Source organism: Sinocyclocheilus anshuiensis, unplaced genomic scaffold (assembly GCF_001515605.1).
Source record: "Sinocyclocheilus anshuiensis isolate Anshui unplaced genomic scaffold, SAMN03320099.WGS_v1.1 scaffold1222, whole genome shotgun sequence".
NCBI classification, from domain to species: domain Eukaryota; kingdom Metazoa; phylum Chordata; class Actinopteri; order Cypriniformes; family Cyprinidae; genus Sinocyclocheilus; species Sinocyclocheilus anshuiensis.
In genome coordinates, this window is record NW_015555818.1 from 327814 (window position 1) to 345574 (window position 17761).

General features: G+C 35.7%; 1 protein-coding gene across 9 annotated transcripts in view; it reads right to left on the minus strand.

The window, feature by feature from the left end:
• LOC107675223 (probable serine/threonine-protein kinase kinX) overlaps nt 1-15419 on the minus strand; it is a 42792-nt gene extending 27373 nt beyond the window's left edge. For all 9 annotated transcript variants that reach the window (XM_016469498.1, XM_016469492.1, XM_016469499.1 and 6 more), the window contains exons 1-4: nt 15068-15419; nt 11593-11802; nt 6077-6130; nt 3322-3453 (exon numbers count right to left, since the gene is read on the minus strand). In XM_016469498.1, coding sequence (XP_016324984.1) covers nt 3322-3453; nt 6077-6130; nt 11593-11802; nt 15068-15083 — 412 coding nt within the window. In that variant the 5' untranslated portion in view covers nt 15084-15419. The remainder of the gene's footprint in view (nt 1-3321; nt 3454-6076; nt 6131-11592; nt 11803-15067) is intronic.
• Nucleotides 15420-17761: the final 2342 nt, after the last annotated feature.

Below are 17761 nucleotides of genomic sequence, written 5' to 3' on the forward strand. Positions count from 1 at the left end.
CACTGAAGACTGGAGTAATGATGCTGAAAATTCAGCATTGCATCACAGGAATAAATTACATTTTAAAATATATTAAAATAGAAACCATTATTTTATATTGTATAAACATTTTGCAAGATTACTGTTTTTTTCTGTATTTTTGATCAAATAAATGCAGCCTTGATGAGCAGAAGAGACTTTTTTAAAAAAACATTACAAATCTTATTGATCCCAAACTTTTGAGCGGTAGTGTATACCAACCTGATCTCATGAAAGTGCGTATAAATAGTACGCCAAATAAAAACGAAAACTCGTGGTATTGATACGCCAAAATGGACTTTGGCGTGTATATGCTACGCGATGGGTAGGTTTAGGGTTGTGGGGTAGATGCGTATCATATGTACGTGAAAACTGCGTATCATATGCACGCCAACAAATTTCATATCATATGCACGCGAAAACTGCATATTATATGCACGCCAAACACATGCGTATCATATGCACGCCAAAGTCCATTTTTGCGTATCAATACCACGAGTTTTCGTTTTTATTTGGTGTACTATTTATATGCATTTTCATGAGACCGGGCTGTATACATAATTTGTCTATGTGCATGTAGTGTTGTGATCAGTTTGTATACCTTGCATTCCATCAAAAGATGACCATCAATTTAAAAAGCATTCATTGATAACTGTCTGGAGCTATTGAAGCAATGTGGCAGTCAGTCCACATGCATTTATTTTAAATGAGCACCTCAAGGTGACTTTTATGAGGAATCTTAGCCAAGCGTGTTATTGGTTCAACAATTTTGGCAATGTCACCATTGTGTCTCTCTCTGCTTTGAGCTCTCTCTATGAATGTTTCTGAAAGTGGGAATATGTGTACTGTTCTCTGACAGTCCCATAAACATTTATTTCTTCTGTATTTCAGCTATTTGATTGATATACTGGAGATTCCAAACGCTTGTGTTCTAATGATAAATATACTACTAGCTAAATGTAGTAATGTAAATCCTGTAGATCTTAAAATGCTTGTATAATGAGTCTTGAGGCGTTGTGGGGGTTTCTTAATTGACTACAGTTCTGTGGTCACTGGTAATTAACCAGAAAGTAAATGCCATTAAAACGTAGATTCGTTATGTCATAGGCCTTATTTAATCTTCATAGGCTTTTTTTATCTTTGGAGATTTTGATCTTTAGATTAAAGCAAATAGGCATATATTTGCCTATAATAAAAGTGTCAGGTTTAATGGCAGCTTTGTTTGCTATTTGACTAGTCTACTAGACTATACTACCCTCACTGTATGGGTACTCTTTGGATAGTCTTGTAACAGATGTGAAGCATTTTCAAGATCAAAGAAGTCAATTGAAAATTAACTCCACTAATCTAAATTTGATACAAAATGAGGGTAAAAAGTAGAGGAGATTGAGCACCTAATGAACATTGCTTATGACCTTTCTAAGTGCATCTGTGGTTGAAGACAGGGCCATATGAGCTGCCCTCAATGAGACCACAATGACCCATTAGCTTCCAAAATGAAAGAGGGGAAATTTAGATATCTCAGGTTGTTTGGCTTCTTAAGTAGGCATATTTTCTGAGATTTACTGTTCTCCCTTTGTGACAAATTCTCTTTATTTTTAGGTCTATTGAAGGACTCCTTTTATTTATCCAAAATAATGCAGCATCTGTTCTACACTGGGAAAAAAAATTCTTAATCAGTATTGTTGTCTTGTTTTAATTTTTAATTGTTTGTCTAAAGAAATACACAGTAAAAATTTTAAGAGCAATGCTTTTACAATGTAAAAAATATTTTTCGAAGTGAGAATTTAGATATCTCAGGTTGTTTGGCTTCTTAAGTAGGCATATTTTCTGAGATTTACTGTTCTCCCTTTGTGACAAATTCTCTTTATTTTTAGGTCTATTGAAGGACTCCTTTTATTTATCCAAAATAATGCAGCATCTGTTCTACACTGGGAAAAAAATATTTTCTTAATCAGTATTGTTGTCTTGTTTTAATTTTTAATTGTTTGTCTAAAGAAATACACAGTAAAAATCTTAAGAGCAATGCTTTTACAATGTAAAAAATATTTTTCGAAGTGAGAATAAATAAAATAAATACTATTGGGAGTACCTTTTATAAGAAAATACTAGTTCAGTCTTTCTACTTTAAAATTTCATATTAGTTTAGCAATTTTTGAGTATAAGTTATTTTTACACCATCTTTTTTTGTGAGTGCTTTCAGTGTCTTTCTCTCAGTGTACTTCAAAATGCAAGATGTTAAGACTTATTTTCAGAGAATGAATATTGATTTATTGTTTTATTATTATTATTATTATTATCATCATCACATTTTCTTGAAAGGTTTGCTTAAAATGACAATTGCGTAAGAAAAATAGTTGTAAGATACATTCTCTAAAAAGTCTTATGCAATTTTACTCACATCATTTTGTCTAATATAATTAAATTTTTTCCCTGAAAACAGACAACAATCTTGATTAATAACATTGTTTATATTTATCCTCAAGCCATCTTTATAACCTTATTATATTATTATTTTACTATATTACACTACATTTTTTATAATATAATGTAATCTATTCTCTGTATATACTGTCCTAGTGCTTATTAAAATTAAATTCTGTACAGTAGCATTATTTATGTTGTCCTCTTTGGATCAATTGCTAGTGCTTGTATTCTTATTCGTAAGTTTCTAAATATATCTCCTAAATGAATAAACATAAATGAAAATATTTTTCAATCAATTTTACCAAGTATGTGTGAGTCTTTGTGAATCAAACACTGAATAACTATCTTATCAAAAGAAACCAAGAAGATTTGACGTGAGAGATTAATGACAGAGATGTGATACTCTTTTGTTTGATTTTTATTGTTATTTTGTAGAATCACACATGTGGCACACAGAGTTCGGGCTGACAGTTCCTGGTTGAAATTCCTCGTCCTCTTTCTCAAAACTCTTCGTTGTAGTGTAAAGCTGTAAAATAGTGACCCATCCTTTAATATTTCTTGGTTATGAAACACATCATTTCGAATTTTCTAGCTGATCTTATAATATTATGTCAGAATATAGATTGCTGAAATAAAATATTGGCACAAATATAATCCATGATATTCAATCCCTTTGGGAAACCATTTAAAGCAGGTAAATGTGACCATAAAAGCCAGCTTAGATTTCTAATAAGACCTATTAGTACACATGGCTCGTCAGATCAAACCGCTGCGGGTTAGTCTGTGGTTTCTGAGATGCTGTTAAAATGACAGTATACACTTTGCTATGTAATCGTGCTGCTAATGTTGAATGAAGGCTACAACAATTTAATATACCTTCCTCCTCCTCCTCTTCCGGTGCTACCAAATTAGTCATAAAAGTCAAGATTGATGTTATCCAATCGGTAGAGTCGTCCATGGCTTCGTTCACCGCCTTCATGGGATCAGAGCTGATGTGCTGAATACCCCCTAAGAGCATGTTTTAGACAGGGCATCTTAAGACACATATTTCCATATGCTCAACATACATTAACTTACAGCCATCTAAACCAGCTCTAACAACAGCAAAAACCTCAAAACTGTCACAGTCTTTTGTTAAAGCTCTACAAAACTGTGTAACATCTAGCTCAAAAACAATTACAAACAAAGTACACTAATATGGCCAGAATTATGTGGACACCTGAACACTCAAACCATATGTGGTTGAACATTTCAAAAGCATGGACTTAGGAAGTTCACTTCTTGTTGTTGTTATTGATGTTTGTATTGGACATTGTTACTTTTTTACATACTGTTTATAGTCTAGAAATCATGTAATTGTTGTTTTTGTTGTTGTTGTTGTTGTTGTTGTAATTCTATACTAATGTAATTGTATCAAATATATTATTAACAGTCATGCACTTGTTTAACAGTAAACAAGTGTGCATCTGAGCATATTTATAGTATATAGTATATATTTATGTAATATGGGATTAAAATGTTTCTTTGGTTTTCTTACTCTTATATTGGATAGATACATACATGTTTTCCAGATATGTACACACATCTGGAAAATATTTATGTTATATTAAATGTATGAATATCTCTCTCTCTCTCTCTCTCTCTCTCTCTCTCTCTCTCTCTCTCTCTCTCTCTCTCTCTCTCTCTCTCTCTCTCTCTCTCTCTCTCTCTCTCTCTCTCTCTCTCTCTCTCTCTCTCTCTCTCTCTCTCTCTCTCTCTCTCTCTCTCTCTCTCTCTCTCTCTCTCTCTCTCTCTCTCTCTCTCTCTCTCTCTCTCTCTCTCTCTCTCTCTCTCTCTCTCTCTCTCTCTCTATATATATATATCTATATATATATTTATTTATATGTATGCAAAATATGATAATATACAGGTGTGTATATATATATATATATATATATATATATATAATGATTATTATTAATTTATAGTACAATAAATTTATATAATATATCCTTTATATTCATAGAATATATTTTATATGACAGTATAAAATAAAAATTGTTGATTTTGGAGACAAGATGTTATCTTGCTATTTTCTCTCTGTCATTTCTCTTCTTTTATATACATTTTTTTTATGCAGGAGGTTCTTCGTTGAGATTAGATCATCATTTCAGGGGTCCTTGCCATCAGAAAGTCTGAAAACCCTATTTTAAACAAATTGTTTGACTGTGTGCTTAAAGGAATAGTTCACCCAAAAATGAAAATTTTGTCATCATCTACACCCTACTGTATCTCATCTACATCTACATCATCTACTCACTTCCAAACCTGTATAAGTTTCTTATGTTGAAGACAAAAGAAGATATTTTGAAGGATTTTGAAGAACAAAACAGTTGTTGGTCCCCATTGATTTCCATAGTAAGCAAAATAAATGCTATGTAAGTCATTGGTGACCATCAAATGTTTGATACCAGCATTCTTCAAAATATCTTCTTTACATTCTTTTATGTTCAACATAAGAAAGAAACTCGCACAGGATTGGAACGACATTATAGGGTGAGTAAACGATTACAAAATTTTAATTTATTGGCTGAATTATCCCTTTAATTGTATGCTGTTTTTAGTAATTATGTATTTCATTAAAAGCAGGTGTTCACATACTTTTGGTCATGTACTGTATGAAAGCTCTTCTTTTCACGTTATGTGCATGTGCTATCAACCCCGAATGACATCTTCAATAAGACAAACTGATGATTTCAGATTCAGCAGTGAAAAGGACTGAACATCCACATGACTGAAAACAGCTAGGTGCGTGTATGTTTGCATATACAGCTACAAATATAAATGCCAAGTCAGTAAAACTTGTTTTCATTTAGGGAGACTTTTGGGTTTTCCTGCTTTCCACTGCCCATCGACAGGAATGCTCATCATATTTCACACATCATCTTGTAGTGCCTGTCTGTCTGCAGTTATCAGCAGGCGAACAGCATGACCCGAGTCAAAGCCATTTTACCAGAAGCCATTATGCAGGGGTGACGTGACAGCATGCACAGACTCCAGACTCCTCAGACCTCCATTATAGCCTCTAAACACCCTCATGTTCACTACTTCTGCTAGAATAAATTAGTATTTGATTATAAAATATTCTGGCGGCCAGCTACTATAATCTGTAGCAGTTATAAATTTCTCAAGCATGTGTTAAACTCAGCTTGTAAAATTGCATTAGATGGGCAGTAAAGCTATTTTAGTTTCAGAATGTTGAGTTATAAATATATATATAAAATTATGTTTTTTTTTTATAATTAAATCTTAAAACCTGTCTTCCATTGACCAGGCAAACAGATCTCGCACCACTGATTGCAGTGTTTTTCTGTGAAATCGACATGTGAATAACTTTTCTCCAGATTAAATTAGGAGTCAATATTTTAGGGCAAACAAAAATTGCACATCATTTACCTTGACATTGAAAAGGGGTTATTTCTCTTAAGAATGCTGCTTGAAGATGCCATTTAGGATGACTGAAATAAATGTAAAGTTAATTTGTTTTCTAGTACCTTGCAATGACCTTGGTTTAGTCATTTAATTAACTACTTCAAATTTGCTGCATAAGACCACTCGGTATGTGTAAGATGTAAGATATAAGATGGCTTGCCTCTAAGGCTGCCTGCTTCCTTTAATGTTTTCCTGACACGGTGTGGCTGAGGTCCTGTTAGGATGAGAGACACAGAAGCAGAGGTGTGGGATAGTAACACACACATACTGTACACACACACGCTCTCATTGGGTCGTCCTCACTGAGCACGCTCAAAACGGTAGGCAGGATAATCAGGGAAATTTAACCACCATTATAAATAAAACACAATCACACTTATGGCACAAAATCACAGGGAAGGTGTGAAAAGAGACATATCGTATTAATCCATCTCACAGTGATTACAAAAACACTTCGGCTGAGTGAAAATGAAACTGCAAACATTAACATTTTGCAAAATAATAAACAAGTAGAGGCAGGAGACATATAGTGTGAATGCGTTATGCAAGACACTGTATTATGGTCTCTTTTTTTTTTAGAGCATTTACTGGTTCATGGCAAATTAAATTGTCACACTCTCTCTTTTCTCACGTTTGCTTCTGGCTGCATTGAAATTCAAGCCTCATAATGTAATTGTGACATCTCCTTTACATAGAAATGCTAATGCAATACTGATGAATTCAGTGACATTTGTTTGATTAACTTTTTAACCTACTTTATGGAAATTCAGCATTGCCCTCTAAGCTCACACACTCAAAACTGACAACATTTTACATTTTTGGGTGCTTGAGTGTGACGTATAAACTCACAGGAAAGGGAAATTACAAATGAGATTTATTTAATATCTCTAGACAGCAATAAGATTAAAATGAGAGCAAATGGAAACTTTTACTTATGCCTCCAGATTCTCATATACATTTCCTTTAGAGGAATAACATATAATCTTAAATGTGACCCCTCCAGCTGTGTCTCAGGCTGATCAGATTTGCCAAGATACCAAAATATGCAAGATAATAATAATCAATAATCTAACATGCTATATATAACCCCAATACATTTATATGTGTTTATGTATGACATTTGTTTTCATTTTTTTTTTCCTACAAAGAAAAAAATCTGAGACGACAGTTGATAGCTACATAACTGATAATTCCAAAAAAAATAAAAATCTCCTGAGCTATAACGGATATCTGAACCATAGACATTTTTTCTAGGGGCAATGCTGCTGAACCAATGAAATCAATATAAGAGACACAAAGCCATACAGATGAATGCTTAAGTAAAGATACAATGAGCTCAAACTGAATGAATGTCTTCATGTTTTATACATATCTCGAGGACAAAGTGCAGAGGGTTCACAGTGCACAAATGTGCTGGTTTCAGTCTTATCTATAGTAATATGTCTGCTCTTTTTATCAATGCAGAAATCATTTTCTTAATCTGGATTTTTTTTTTTTTGTCCAAACATCCTTCTCTAGTATAATATAAGCATAAGATTTTTTACCAAGTAAATATTTATTAAATATGTATGTAATTATTTTATTGGCAAATATTTTTTAAACCTCATTGTATTTTGTTATTTTTATGCATGCGTGGGAAAAAAAAAAAGTAATAATTTGCCAGTTGGGTACGAAAAATAATGAAAAACAATACTGAAAATTCTTAGCAAGAAAATTATTATTATTATTATTTTTTGCAGGAATGTCATTGGTGGTTAAAAATCAATTTCTTAATGTACATGATAATATTCTGCATATTTGAAAATCCAGCTCTGCAGTTTGTCATGGCTATGATATGCTGACTATGATTTTGCCAAGAAGGACATGCTCCCAAATGAAAAATCGAAATGGTAGGTTGATCGTACTGTTGCTCTATCACCAACAAGGAATGAAAGGACATGCCCTACTTGGCAAAATCACAGAAAGCAGTATAATAGACAAACATAAAAGAGTTGTTTCTGTTTATTACGGCTACCAATATTTTGTACTTTAGTTCAATTGTATCAATGTTCTGAGGAACTCTGATGCAGTTGCTTAGAAAGTGAGTATGTGAATCACTTATGCTGATCTAAGTTGTTCTTAGAATTATACTGTTGCATTGACCAGTCATGTGACTGAGGCTCCAGGGCAAAAAGAGGACACTAGACTATTCCACAGGCATGAGGGGAATGATTCCCAACAGAATCTCAGTCACAGCACTGGGGAACACAGTGGTCTTTGAATCTTGTCTTGAAAGTGAGTGAAGCTTCACCCTTTACTCACATCACACAGTCCTCTGCGCTCGACTCCTCTTTTAATGAGCACAGCTTTCCAACAGTAAAGGGAACTAGAGAAGTTTGTTACCAGTCATGAACTATGTATATATTATATGTTTATACACAGTGTTGATTTTAATGGCTTATTGTACATGTGCCATCATTTTCTGTTATCTGTGGCAGTGGCAGTTTAATCCTGATGTCTTTTACCTTTAGAAAAATCATTATTTTCATCACAATATTCTTGCCATTCAATGTAATTGGTGGAAATGCATGTTCTCCTGTGTTTTTTTGTCTTTTTTATTTCCGTTTTACTGTTTTGTAGACCGGTGGCTCTCAGCTGGCGGGACTTCTGGTGCAAATTAGACAGCTAGCAAAATGAAGACAGACACCAGCATGAAATGTTGCCTGACATTCCTTCATCCAAAAAACACATTGATAAAAGCTACACAAGGTAAAAGAAATATGAATTATTTTTCGTTTTTATGAACATTTCTATTTACTTTTGTGGGGTAGACCATTTTAAAACTGTTTTGGGTCTTCATGTCCATTATAAAATTTGAGTTCTGAAGCAAAACCAGTTGAGAACCACCCTTATAGACCACCTGAAGTCAAATGGTAAAGACTCTGTAAATGCAAGGCTGTGTTAAGATGGGCCAATGCGCCAACTTCCTCCCCATGATTCCGCATTGCCGTTTCTCCAGGCTTAGCTGTGCATTGAGAGGGAAATTAAAGTATATATTCCTTCTCCTGTAAAGAACGTGAGAAATCTGCAACATAGAATACTTCATTAATATTCTACAGGTAAAATATCATTGTTTTGCTCAATGCATTTAATGAAAAAAGAATCAAATCATTCTGCATGGCAAAGAGGAGTTGCCGTTCAATACCACACAGTTAATAAACGAAGTCACGCTTCAGTGCTTTCAAAGCATAGTTATCGATGTTAGAATAAAATTAATTGATTGAAGTGAATAATTTGAGGCTTATTGAAAGCAATATCGCAAAGTAGACACCAACACATGGAGGTTGGATATCATAGGGTGGAAGGGAGCAATTGGCACAAAGTTTATTGATGTCATGCTGTCTCAAATAAAAATATGGTTTAAAGTCTCTCAAATGATATGCAGTCCACATTTTTTAATTAAAAAGTTTAGTATATTTTTTGTTCTGAGAATTTCAGATTATTGTTAATATTTTCTCACGTCTTTGCTGCATGTGCATGATTTTTTTTGAAGCATTTTGCACTTAGAATAAAAATGGTGTTCATTCCCTTTATGTTATTGTAGTTCTGATGAAATCAGAGCCACAAGCATTTTGATGATGCCATACTGTTTTATACCCCTTACGTCAAGCCCATACTATGATATGAGGTCTGATTTATGATGTTTATGATTAACTTAGCTTACATATTTTTTAATATAACGGGTAAGAAGATATCTTTGTCTCTTGAGCTTAAATTAGATTCATGTTGCATTTCAATGTACAACAACATTTGGAACTACAAATTACTTAAGTTGAAAACAATATTTGAAGCTATTATTATTATTATTTATCTTTTTTAAATGTCTGGCATTACAAATGTGTTATTTTGTAATGTGTATGTTTAATTTAGAGACCAAAATAAACCATTATTTTATGCACAGGAATATGAAAGATGAACACTTTTGTACATTCTGGTGACACAACACCCTTTTTTCTTTTTTAATTTGCACTGTTGTTCTTTAAAAGCAAAAGCCTTATTTTAATTAACAGATCTAAATATTTAAACAGGATAAATATACTCGAAGCAAAGTGGGTATTAAGATTTTCAAAGAATGTATCTTGAATTATAATTATTATTATTATTTTTACCCCATTTGCAAATGTTTTTCTTGTTTTAATCAGAAATGTAAGAAAATTTTGTGAACTATGCTCAAAACAGGAGATTATACTCTTTGCTAGTGGTTTAGATGCATTCTTTCAAAACCAGTCTGACTTTGTTATTTTTTAAATTTATAGTTATAAGTAAATTTATCTTGTTTGTAGGTGTTTAGATATTACTAATGGGAAGCAAGACAAAAATTCTGATTAATCTTTCTTTGTGGTGCATAGAGAAATATTAATGGCACAGTTGTACATTGGCACAGAGGTGATTGAAGTAAATGTAAAACCCAATCAGATGTCTGAAATCTGAAGCAATCACTTTTTTATTACCATAAAGCACAGTGCAATCTGCTTTCAAAGTGAACTTAGTTCCACAATTCACTCTGCCATTATGATAAAGTCAAAGGTGTAGTGTCACACTGAATGGAATGCATGACAGTCTAGAGGAAGTGATGTTGTGTTCATGACAGACAGATTACATGGTTCAGTAAATTTGCATGTCCGAATGAATGTTTGAGATGAGAGTGACAGTTGCTCCCTGTTTGCATGCAGGAAAACACACACGCACACACAAAAACGGGCATTAGCACTGAACTGCAGGCAGAGAGTCTTTACCAGGTGGTAAACAGGGGTCGTCACAGTATAATGTATGGGCTTTTTATTGGATGGCAACAGGATGACACATGGTGATGGACAGGGTGGAAAAAGGAGGGAAACTTATTAGAAATAAGTAAATGTAAATGTGACTCCTAATGTGGGGCGGTGCAATCATGTAGTGAACTATATGACAATGAAAGTCTAATGTTTCCTTTTTGAAATACTTTCAAAAATGGGTTAATGTGTTTGTGTTCTAGAGCTTGTGATGGAATGAATTGTGAATGAGATGTGATCTCAATGACAGTGATAAATCCAGCTAAACAATGAAAATTGTTTAAACAGTTGAAGAGTTCAAAATTGTCATTATGGAACTACTGACACACGGAGGAACAGATGACTGCAACTTCAAGCAATTTAGCACCAAAACAGTCGTTCTATCATCTTCCTCGCATCAACAATGGATTCTAATGTATCATCAGGTGGTAATACAAGGTAAAATAGTGTCCTACAAGGACTTTTCTCTGACTCCACATGAATGCAGTGGTGGCTGATAGCAGCCTGGCCAACGGGACACCCTATCTATCCTTGTCACTGTCAATGCTATCAGGAACCAGTCAATATCCCTCCCTCCCACTCTTTTTAGAAGCCTCGCAAGTTTGCCCTGTGGCACTGCTGATAAACTTCCAGCAAGAAAACAAGCTCGGAGCTTTATCGCGTCGTAAAGACTCGTCCAAGCATCCAATTACACCTCATCTGAGTCCTGTTTTACTTTAAGCCAAGAGTTAATGAATAATATAAAGCCCTCAATCAGGTAGCCAATAAAATAATCGACTGCTGCGTCCAACCTATAATCTCTTCAGGAAAACTGTTCCAAAATAACTCTCCAACGAAGGGACCAAGATAAGAGAGCTGAACCTACCTTCAAGACCCTTGCTGTCGAGCAGGTCAAACATAATAACCGCCACGGCCGACCAGGTTACGATGAGAGCCAGCACGAGGATCCAGGCCATGGGGGAGCTGAACGTAGTGTGCAGGTCATCGGTTAAGGTGCGTTTGGACGAACGTGTGGGATGTGCGCTCAGGTCATTCTTAGCCTCGACTATGGTAGTCGTAGTGGTGGAGGACCGCGCTGTAGGGACAGATGGAGGTTCAGAAATGTATGAATGCAAACAAGACAGGTACAAAACAGGTTAAACCATAAGGAACCATTCTAATTGGTTCAAGCTGGTAATTTATGGTAAGTATCAGGTCCAGTTTCAGTTTGTAGTCACTGGTGGAGTTGACATCTTGGTTGTGTTAGAGCCCAGATGGTTAGTGTTTGAACCAATATTAAACCAGGTATGATGAACACTTTAAAGGAATAGTTCACCATAAAATAGAAATGATGTCAGTTCCTCTTTATGTTTTGACATAAATAAATATGACAAAATATATTTGACAAAATATTCATCATATAAAGTGATTGCGCCACTTCAACAATATACCTGCAATATACAATTCATGGATTAATTTCATACTATCTTTGTTCTTCTTGGAGTTTAAAATGTTTGGGTCTAATTGACTTTAATAGTAGTGACAAAACAGATGAAAATGTTCAAAATATCTATTTTGTGTTTCAGAAAAGAATGGAAATCATACAAGTTTAAAATAATGAGGGTGAGTAAATGCTGAGAATTTTTTGTGTGAACTACTCGAATCAGATGATTAGCTACTATTAACTTCCTTAACCATCTGATATGTTGTTGCTCCCAGAAATAAGGCATCTGCTGTTGATAGTTTACAAACATAGTTTATTTTGTCTGCATAGAGCATCTACAGACAAAACAAAGGGTATTTTGTCTGCACATTTCAAACAGCGAGTAAAATGAGCCGCAGTGGCTGCGACTTTAATTTCTACAGTATTTTAGACAAATTTCTTAACACATGGGATGGAAACGATGCCTTGTTTTCTAATATGTTGGAGATAGTATGATTTTTCACAAACATATTGTCTGGAAACAAAGCTTTTGATGCTCAAAGATATTCAGGGAATCTGTCTACTGTATGCACATAACATTAAAAGTTATCTAGTTCTGTCATGTTGCTCACTCTCTGTGCAGAAAGGACATAAGAGTTATGAAGACAAAGACAGCTAGACAGCAGATGAATGTTTGCTTTTTGTCTTTATCAATGCATTGCCTGGCAGAGAGATTGAATTGAACTTGTTGTCTGTAGATAGGGCACACATCTGCAATGGCAATGCTTCATCGTTAAAACATCTCCAAGGCCACATGAGGAATGCTGGTGCTGTGCCATCTGTTGGCCGGAGCCCCTTTAAAAGCTTCTTTTCTAAATTGATATAAATTCTTACAGCAGCTCAGTCTGAATTGCTGCTCAGAGTCCAAACATACACCACACATAACCTTTATATATGCCGCTACGTTTACGAGACCCCTTGATTGATCTTTGCCAATATTGCTGACTTAAATCATGGTAAATGATTGAGCAAGCCGTTGTGATTGTGTTTACGGAAATGGATTTGTGGATTATCCATTGTGAATCTGAGCCCAGATCAAGGCAGTGGTTCTTGTTTCTGTTGGCCCTGTTGCCCAGAGATCCAACGTTTTTCACTGGCTCCACTTTTGCTTGAACATAATGACGTGTCTGTGTGTCCAGGGGTTTCGTCACACGCCGAAAGTATCAGCTGAGACCACCTGTTGCAACTCTTCACATTTGTCCCTGTTGTCAAATTTAGGATTACACGTCCCATCCAAATGCTGACTCAAGAAGCTTCCTGTAGACACCATATGCTTAGCTGCATCTGGTTTGGAGTAATGCTGCATCTTTCTGTATTAACATGACTTCGCCCTTGCAGATTGTCTACAAGCTTGAGTATCTGATTGTACAGAAACATAAGATCGCAGATAGTGTACACAAAAGGCTTAGGAGAAATCTTTCCACGGCAACACAGTGCGCAAATGCCATTTCAACTCGCGTTGCACTGTAAACCGAACAGTGGCAGAAGGTGGCACAGAAAATGGCCCTTTTCTCATTGCGTATTTTAATATGAGACCTTGTCCTCCTCAGATCCGTGTGTGGATATCCATGGAAACTAATCCCAGGTTAGTAAGTGAGAGCTGTTGAGACAATGAAGTCAGCATAAAAAACACTCTGCACCGCTATTCCCTCAAGTGTCACTTTAAATATGATTTATTCAGGCTGATCTGAGAGACTTTTCACAGTTTAATCAGAATATCAAATGTACTTTTTAAGTCTTTGCAGCATTAAGCCATTTCACGCAAGACTGGGGCTCATTTATGCAGGCCCTTGACGTCAATAATTGGCTTTTTTTGGAACTCTATCTCAAGTTACTGATAATGACTCTAAAAAGGTTTCAAAATTTTTAAACACACTCCTTTTTTGGTTTGGAAACTAACAGGGTTTCAATGTCTTGGGAACATCTTTGAGAATACCACATTTCTAAATCTAGGAGTTAAATGGCTCAACTATCAATTAATATGTTTTGAAGAAAAACTGGAACTTTAAGTCACCTGAACCACTTTTGTGGCTCCTGAAAAGCTTCAGTCCCCATTGAAAGCTTACTGTAACTTTATTCCAAGTTTTCAAAAGTCATACTATAACTGTGAAACAGACTGGAGTTGTTGTTCACTGATTATCTTGACAGCTGCTGCTCTTGAGAGAAGTAGTGATGGTTGATTTGTAAATTAATCATTGTTTTAAGTCAAATCTTTTCAGTGAGTGATTTATTCATGAATCAATCTTGTCCAAATCTTAAACCAAAACCATTGACTCAGTGATCTCACTGCAATGACGTGAGAAGAATGTACTAGTAGCATGGACCTCTTTTATGGTGCATTTGTGTCCTTTTTAAAGCTTCAGTCACTGTTCATTGTAATTGTTCATTGTAATTTCTTCTGTGGAAGACAAATGGTGAAATCATCATACGGGTTGGGGACGGCTTGAGGGTAAATAAATTACTTCAAGAACTGTTTGAAATGTAAATTTAAAATACTTTTTAAATAAAAATTTTTGAGTGAACTATTCCTTTAAATATATTTCCTCTCTAGCTGATTGAACTGTATTTCAGTTGATAACACTAAAACCCTTAAAAAGCTGCAACAACATCAGAGGCCTGCTTCAACGGACTACAGATTACCATAGAGCCATATGATATGGTGTATTTTTAGCAGCTTTCAACCATAAAATTCCCCTGCAAAGCAGATGGTTGCTGTCTAAGAGACAGTTAACTTGACTAAGTGACTAAGTTAAAGTACAATACTTGACTGTATACTGTTAGTAGCATAATTTACATTACCTACACTAACATTTGTTTGAATTACACCTTATTGTTAAATGCACTTAGAAATGTAACTGGAAAATGAATTTGACAGTACCTTCCATCTCTCTCATGCACTAACAGGCTGAAAACACAAGAGTCTCAAGAGTCAATTCCCCGGTCCGGAATAGTTTTCCGATCGAAAGCACCACAATGGCTCTCTGTGACTTTCCTGTTAGAGTCCCAATAAAACCTGCGCTTGTGCCAGGTCCCCCTACAAGGAAGCAAAAAAAATGGCACCTGTTGCTTAAATTGGCATAGGAAAAAAACTATACACTTCCAGCTGGGACCAAGTACCAGCAGGAAGGGGAAAAAAACAAGGCTAGGCTGTCAAAAGAGCAAATCAAGCCCTAGGTTGTCCTTATGTTTGTTACCAGCCCATGATGTGTGTGTGGGTCAGGAAACATGGGAGAGAGGGGAGGACGGGTTTCAAGGTTACCTTATCTGTGACTGGACTGTGTGGTTTATTCTTAGAGTCCCCGGCAGCAACGGCATTATGTTTTGCCTTTTTAGGCCAGGGGAGTTACCCCTGAAGAGGAGCTGGGCTGTCATCGCGTGAGTGTGCAGAAGGCAACCACACACATGAAAACACATCTCTGAAATGTGTGTTTCGATCCATTTTAGCACCATTATCTGCTAATTTACATAATGAAATATTGCATGTTATATGTCAAAAGCATGATATACTGCATATAGATCTCTTTAATGGAGATTTTTAGCTAAGATTGGGAAGCAGTAGTGAAGCAAATGAATGCGTGTGAGAAACGGAGCCCTTGATAAACTCAGGTTAAGCTGTTTATAGTGCCTTGTTAAATATTCATGCAAATCTAGTGATACCTTTTTCATAAACCAAGCAAATGGAACATTTAGAAAGTTGACCTTTAAAGAGCAAATTGCATTTTATTCTTTCAGCTGTACCTTCTCCATATTTCAGGGAATAAGGAAATGCTTGAGATGTCAGAACATGAGAACATTGCTTTGACAAGCACAGGTTTCTATCTTATGTTAAAAGGTCTTATTGAAACAGGAAGTTGGGATGCCACTTATTTTTCAGAAATGGCCAATAGGCTTTAGTTGTGCTTAGCCTTTTTTTTTTTTTTTGTAGACAGACATTCTCTTTCTTTGCTATTGCTAATATTTTATTGGACAAAACTTTGGATATAACCACAAGTGCTAGAGGAGTTATCAGTATTTTTATTTATTTATTTTCACAGAAAAATGTATATCTAGCTGTTAAAAGATTGTTTCTCAACTTCTAGTACAGTAGCACATAGGTGACATTAAAGGTAACGCATGGAATATATGCTACAATACTTACATTTTGAGTTAATCTCCAATTGTAAAGCTAAATTTTGAGGAATGTTAAACACTAAAGTTAAAATACACTTATATACACACACACATATACTAAAATCTGAAGCAAATGTGACAATCTCAATCATCCCACAATAGCAGCACTGGCCTCAGCCAATAGTTTGAGTTTATTGACTAAAAAAAGCCAAATAATAGGCAAAACATTACTACATTACAAATAAAAGTTGATATTTTTTCTTATTCCTTTTATTGGAAGAACCATATTCATGAAGACAAACTTGCATCTTTAGTCTCGTCCCTTTGGAGCATAGTATACAACAGAAGCTTTGCATTTCTCACTCACTCATCTGCATTGCTGTCGTAGTCAGTCAACCCTTTTGCAGGTCAAGATGAAACATGCAGGTCTAATGAAATCGGGTGCAATGAGGAGGAAAAATTACTGGCATTGTGATGCGAATCACAGGTGTTTTTTTTTTCCTATGCGCGTGTGTTTGTGTGTGCGTGTGAAGCCCACGCTGGGAGAAGGTTGACACAGACACATTCTGTCCTGTTTAGTGTGCCGCTATGTCACCTCAGGGTTCAATCCTAGCTCGTCGTCTCTGAACAGCTATCACATAAAAGACACTGCGATGACATCTGTGACCTCCTTATCTCTCAATAGCAGGGTTTTATATCAGCCAGATTTACATCTAAATGCTGCCTCTCTGAATAGCTTCTCAAGTCCCTGAAATGAGACAAGACTTTGCCAAGGGTCTGAATAAATATCTGTATCTCTATCTATGGTGCAAAGGTGAGAAAAAAAACATTGTGTTTTGCAGACGGCTCAATCAGCAGTGCTCTGAATGCTACATGCTAAAAGTGGAAGCTGGATAAATAGTCATTGCATTAAATAAGCAAAACAACCAATTGAAGATTAGGAACAGACGTAGAAAAACAAATCAAGGTTCAGTTGTTTTTTAAGGAAGGGAACTGAGAATAATTCAACAGTTTTCGTTCGGTTTCCTCTTAAAGATTCCAGTTTCCTCACCGTTTCATTAACTTTTCTTTTGTTTCACTAAAAAGGACAGACTTATAGAAGAAGTTTGTTTGGAAATTGTACTACACTGGTTGTGATATGTTCCCTTTCAAGGGAACTTCGAACTGCGTCCTCTAGGGGTCGCTATGGGGAATGCCTCGTCGTGACCCGTGTTGAGCTGTTGGAAGTTATGGATCGCGCCACGGCGAGGCTGGACTTGCCGTGGAAGCGGGCCAAGAAAGTGACGTCGCGAGGTCGCCTCGATGAGCGTTTTCTTTCTGGCCATAACCCTCCAGCTCAGGTGAGCCTTCCATTTCTTCCTGATTTGCATACTGAGATTGAGAAGGAATGGAAGAGGCCGTTTTCCTCACGCATCCATCGATTCCAGCATACGAGTTATGTCAACTTCGAGGCGATGCGCGA